Source organism: Limulus polyphemus, unplaced genomic scaffold (assembly GCF_000517525.1).
Source record: "Limulus polyphemus unplaced genomic scaffold, Limulus_polyphemus-2.1.2 Scaffold4041, whole genome shotgun sequence".
Classification (NCBI taxonomy): Eukaryota; Metazoa; Arthropoda; class Merostomata; order Xiphosura; family Limulidae; genus Limulus; species Limulus polyphemus.
Window position 1 is genome coordinate 30799 of NW_013669651.1, and position 5718 is coordinate 36516.

General features: G+C 33.8%; 1 protein-coding gene across 1 annotated transcript in view; it reads left to right on the forward strand.

Annotated features, from left to right (window-relative positions):
* LOC106470497 (neuron navigator 2-like) overlaps window positions 1-5718 on the forward strand; it is a 36805-nt gene that overhangs the window by 23138 nt on the left and 7949 nt on the right. Inside the window, exons 4-12 of the mRNA XM_022399111.1 lie at window positions 557-702; window positions 1026-1213; window positions 1675-1831; window positions 2286-2445; window positions 3391-3497; window positions 4244-4333; window positions 4901-4994; window positions 5520-5587; window positions 5674-5690. Coding sequence (XP_022254819.1) covers window positions 557-702; window positions 1026-1213; window positions 1675-1831; window positions 2286-2445; window positions 3391-3497; window positions 4244-4333; window positions 4901-4994; window positions 5520-5587; window positions 5674-5690 — 1027 coding nt within the window. The remainder of the gene's footprint in view (window positions 1-556; window positions 703-1025; window positions 1214-1674; window positions 1832-2285; window positions 2446-3390; window positions 3498-4243; window positions 4334-4900; window positions 4995-5519; window positions 5588-5673; window positions 5691-5718) is intronic.

Consider the following 5718-nt stretch of genomic DNA (forward strand, 5'->3'; position numbering starts at 1 on the left):
TGTGTAAACAATGTGGTTACAGTACAACCGGTAATAGTGTGTTAAACAATGTGGTTACAGTACAACCGATAATAGTGTGTTAAACAATGTGGTTACAGTACAACCGGTAATAGTGTGTTAAACAATGCGGTTACAGTACAACCGATATTAGTGTGTTAAACAATGCAGTTACAGTACAACCGATAATAGTGTGTTAAACAATGCAGTTACAGTACAACCGATAATAGTGTGTTAAACAATGCTGTTACAGTACAACTGATAATAGTGTGTTAAACAATGCTGTTACAGTACAACTGATGTTAAACAATGCAGTTACAGTACAACTGATGTTAAACAATAAACAGTATTAAATGTCATTCTAGGAACATTGATATTATCGTATTTCCTAATAAGTTTTTCTGTTGTGTTGTAGAAGTTTTAAGGAAATTCATGTTTAATTGGTGGTTCTGGTTCGTCATTGTTTTTTAGTATATGTGTGTGTATCAAATTTTCTCTGGTTAGGCTAACCAGGTGATCACTAATCATTCCAGTTTGTGTTTAAATCACGTGTTTTCAGCCATGCAGAGTAAGATGTCAAGGCAGATGTCCACAGATTCCGTATCAAGTGTTAACTCCCAGTCAAGTGCTTGCAGTGGTACGAGTGGGAGTTCTATGAAATCTGACATTTCTGGAATTAAAGGAAAGAAGAACAAGAAAGGCTGGGTTGGTCTATTATTCCAATAGCAATTGTATATATTTTTAATAAAAGTATTTAGAATGAATTGGTTGCTCTGACATTCGATTTTGTCCACTACTAATGAATACGGTAAAATATATCTGTAATCACGAAGCCCTGGATCTGTTATTTTTCGTTAAGACGTGTATCACATCACTTGACTTAAGCCAAATCAATATTTTATGTATATCAAACTCATAAGAAGGTTTTTTTTTAATTTAATAGAACAACTTTCTATATGTTATTTGTTTTTAATAATTTAAATGTCAATTAATTTAATCCTAATGATTTGTGCGATCTCATCTTACAGTTACGCAGTTCATTCAGTAAGGCTTTTTCTCGAAGCAAGAAGAACAAAAATGGGTCGGTATCAGACGTGGAAGACTCGAAACATATCCAGTCAGATTCTTCAACTCCAAATTCACCATTACTAGGTCCTCATCCAATGAGTAATGGTGTTTTAGGACAGCCGTTAAAATCATCTCACTCCTCGTCAGCGTAAGTATCATCAAAACAGTTAAATTCTTTATTAGATTTTTCTTAATTTTTCAAGTGTTGTATATCTTGTGATTAATTCCTCCTTCATTTTTCAAGAGAATTCATTTAACTTTGTTGTAAGGTTACATATGATCCCTATATTTCAGATGTTGTTGGCTCCATTTGAATCCTACTGTCCAGTAGGTATTTTGTAACATAACCAGAACTTCACTAAACCTTTTAGGAATGAATACTTACATGAATGTTGGATGAGTAGAATGATTATCTATATATATATATGTGGTGGGTAAATAGGTTTTCACTCGTGAGCAAGTCTGGTAAAATTATGGCTCGTTTTTAGTCCTAGCTATGAATAAACATGCCAAGGACATCTTTGAACTCTTATTGTTTCTTTGCTTATTTATTTCAAACCTTAGCTAGATTATACGTTTGAGGCTATCGTGTCTTCACTGTGTTTTCAGAATTTATGAAAAGGATGAAGAGAATGCTCCGGAAGTTGTCAAAGACCTAAAGAAGCAGCTACGGGAAAAAGATATGATTCTTACAGATATTAGGCTTGAAGCTCTAACGTCGGCTCATCAGCTCGAGAGCTTGAAAGATACAGTTAATAAGATGAAGGTAAGAAACAAAAAAAGACCTAAATTGTATCCAAATATAACAATGTGTAATAATGAAATCAGTGCATCAAGTTTAATTTTTATATCATATTAAAGATCTTACATAATCGTTGTTATTAATTTTGAGGTTCTGCTTTGTTATCTTGAGTTTTATTTTTCTAATTTTATGACGAGTTTTTCTTCCTCCTTATTGGTTTCTTCTTAAGATGAGAACGTCAAGTCATGTATTAATATCTTTCAGAAAAATTCATTCCCAATACAAGAATTATGTTAAATACTCTTCAGTAGAATAGTTAGTTCCAATGTTAAGGTGAGAAATATTTAATAAAATATCTGCAGAGAACACAAACACCGTGTAAGTTGGTTTAGTATGAGAGTATCACAGGAAACCATTTATTTAAATAGTTAGGTTTTGGTTTGAAGTAACAGTAAAATCATATATTGTAAAATTGCAGGCAGAGATGGTGAACCTCAAACAAGACAATGAACGACTGCAACGACTTGTGGTCAGTAAATCTTTAAACTCATCTCAGAGCTCAGAACCATTCAGGACAAGTTTGGAGAGTCTAGAGAAAAGATTAAGTGCTCCAGAATACTCGAGCACTCCTAATGTCGGTAAGCAAAGTGCTCCAGACCCACAAAGTTACTTAGTTCTTATGTTGAGATTTGATCGGATGGAAGTCACCAGAGGATCAAATCTCAACATACAGAACTAAGTAACTTTGATATATCAGTATTTATTTCTGACAGTATGAATACAATCAATTACGGGTGGAAGTCACCAGAGGTCTTGGCTCAAATAAAGTGAGAAACCAGAGGGCACTTCAGATACGGCGTGTTATTGTTAGAGGACCAACTCTGGTGGATAAATATATATGCCCGTTATTCTTAGCCTGCTGTTTAAAAATCAACAAAAACTTAATAACATATTAACAAATACATTCGGCCAGGCTTGGCCAGGTGGTTAGAGCGCTCGACTCGCAATCTGTGGGTCACTAGTTCAAATCCCCATCACACCAAACATGCTCGCCCTTTCAGCCGTGGGGGCGTTATAATGTGATGGTCAATCCCACTATTCATTGGTAAAAGAGTAGCCCAAGAGTTGGCAGTGGGTGGTGATGACTAGCTGCCTTCCCTCTAGTCTTACACTGCTAAATTAGGGACGGCTAGCGCAGATAGCCCTTGGGTAGCTTTGCACGAAATTTAAAACAAATAAATAAAACAAATACATTTACTTTAGATTGAGCATCGCTTCATAGCCATACCTTTTTCATACAATCACCATAGCTTAATGACAGTCTTCTTTCAAAGATGTTGTTGTGAAAATCAGTAACAGTAAAGGAAGTTTAAGTATGGTAGGGTTGTGGTGCTCACTTTTCCTTAATTATTATTAAAGTAAGTTTATTTTCGACTTCTGTACAAAAGCTTGATGAAGATCATGAGTATACAATAATGTTATCTATTCAGTTTCATCCATTTTACAATTAATTAATGCCAAACGTGTGTTCCTAACTGCTTGGCAGATTTACTTGGGTATAAGTTTCTTTTCTCTGATTCTAGATATGTATCTCACTGATGCAGCAATAGACAGAGAAGGAAAGCGAGTCGTCATCTCAACGTACTTATGTTGCCATGGTGATTATCGCAAAGTTACTACACTGCCAGAGGTATATTTTTTCCCTGATATCATCATTATGGTTCATTGTGAATTTTACTTGTAGAGTTTGATGTTTTTTTAATTAGGTGTGGTGAAGAAAATAAATAAAATTGTAGTAATTTTCTGCCAAGATTAAAAAAAAAGTATTTTATAGTTCGAACGATGCCTTATAGTAGCTTATCTGGCATTAAAAATAAACATCAAAGCCAGAGGCAGCATGCGAGACTTTTGTTCGGATAGGCTATTCTGTCACATGTTGGTAGTTGTTCAACTAAAGAGATTCAGTTTGCACATACACCTCTTTTGCTCTCTCTGTCTCTCTCTCTCTACTTATATGGTATAATATTTTTGAGTTGGTTAGAATAATGTCTTGTTGGGGACAGTATTTAAGGAGGCTAAGCCTTTCCAAGCTTCTTATTTGCACTGCCTCTGATTAAAATCACTGTAACGATTCTGTTAAAGTGAAAGAACAAATTTACAAACTTTTTAGTACCCCAAAGTACATCTCCCTTACATGATGCTTATTGATGTAGTGTTTAGTGACATCAAAAGAATGTTTGAAGATGCATTTTGAGCCATGTCCCACAGTTTTATAAATCAACAGTACATTTCTTAGTTTGTGTACCCCCTCCTTCAAAAAACATTTTATATAACTTAGCAGCATTATGAAATAGCATTTCACAACTTTTGTGTGTGTGTGTGTGTGTTTCTATAGTTACTTATTATGTATAAAAAGCTAAGTTGTATTTTTAACAGCTTCCACAAGAAGTGATCATAGGATCTGTTTCTGTGAGTGGAAGGACCAAATGGGACTTGCTGGATAACATAGTCAAAAAAGCATTTAAGGTGAGATTCAATCATTTTTTGTCATTGAAACACAGTTGCTAAATCATGAGTGTAAGTTCTATCTTATCACTCGAGCAGAAATAGGAAAAATATTGACTTGACTCTTGAAAAAAAAAAAAGTGGATGGTTTCTTGTTTAGATTCTATATGTCTAGAAATATCTTAATGTTACTCTCTGTATTTATGCCATTTAAAAACCAGTTTTTAAAACATCTGTACCAGTTTTAGATTTGGCTTGTTTATTTTAGAGCAAAGCCACATTGGGCTATCTGCTGAGTCCACTACAGGGGAATCGAATCCCAGATTTAGCATTACAAGTCCGTAAACTTACTGCTGTCCCACTAGGGAACTTTAGATTTAGTATAAAATAGTGTTCCAGAGTTATTCTTAATAGAAATATAGAAATTTGACAAAAATTGATCAACTTAATATGTAATTTTTTGTTTACTCGTTGTAAATGTTAGCACTCTAAACAGTCTTTTCATTAAGTTATGACTGCTGTCATTGTGTAAAATATTTCACCAATCAGATGTACTTGATGAAAATTGGGTTTATTCTATGCCTGCAGGAATACGTCTTCAGGCTGGACCCTGTTTCCAACTTAGGCTTAAATGCGGAAAGCGTTCTCAGTTACCACATTAACAATGTTTTGCGTTCAAAAGGTAAGTACAGCCTCCCCCCTCCCTGCTCTTATCTCTGCTGATTAAAGGCAAAAGTTTGGATAACTTACGAGGATATTAAAGGGTTCAAACGGTGGTAAAAAATACTTGTGGCTAAAGCTCGTGTGTGAAGTTCAAAAAGGTTATTTACTTTTACAAATGATGCAATTTAATCTATCAGTATCATGACTTCTGTTAAGATAATGATGAAATAGTACTGAAATTTGTAAGATACTCCAAGTTGTTATATAATTTGAACTACACATATATACTTAGGGATATATAGCAATTAATGAATGTACATGAAACATCTAATACGAGAAAAAGTTTTCAATTGTTCTAATAAAAGACTGAATTTGTTCCTTAATTTTCGGTTGGATAATTACTGTTTTTAGTATTTTGTAAATATTTCTTTAATATCTGTGGATGTTCTGTATTACAGATGTGGATATTTCTTTGATATCTGTAGATATTCTGTATTACAGATGTGGATATTTCTTTGATATCTTTGGATATTCTGTATTACAGATGTGGATATTCCAGATTTGTTGCCATACGGCTACCTGGTGGGAGAAAATATACAAATACACATCACTTTAAAAGGTATTTTATTCTTAACATAACGCTATTCATCCTAGTATGTATCTAAATTAACATTATTAAACCGATGTATCTAAATTAGCATTATAATAAACTGATGTATCTGAATTAACATTATAATAAACCG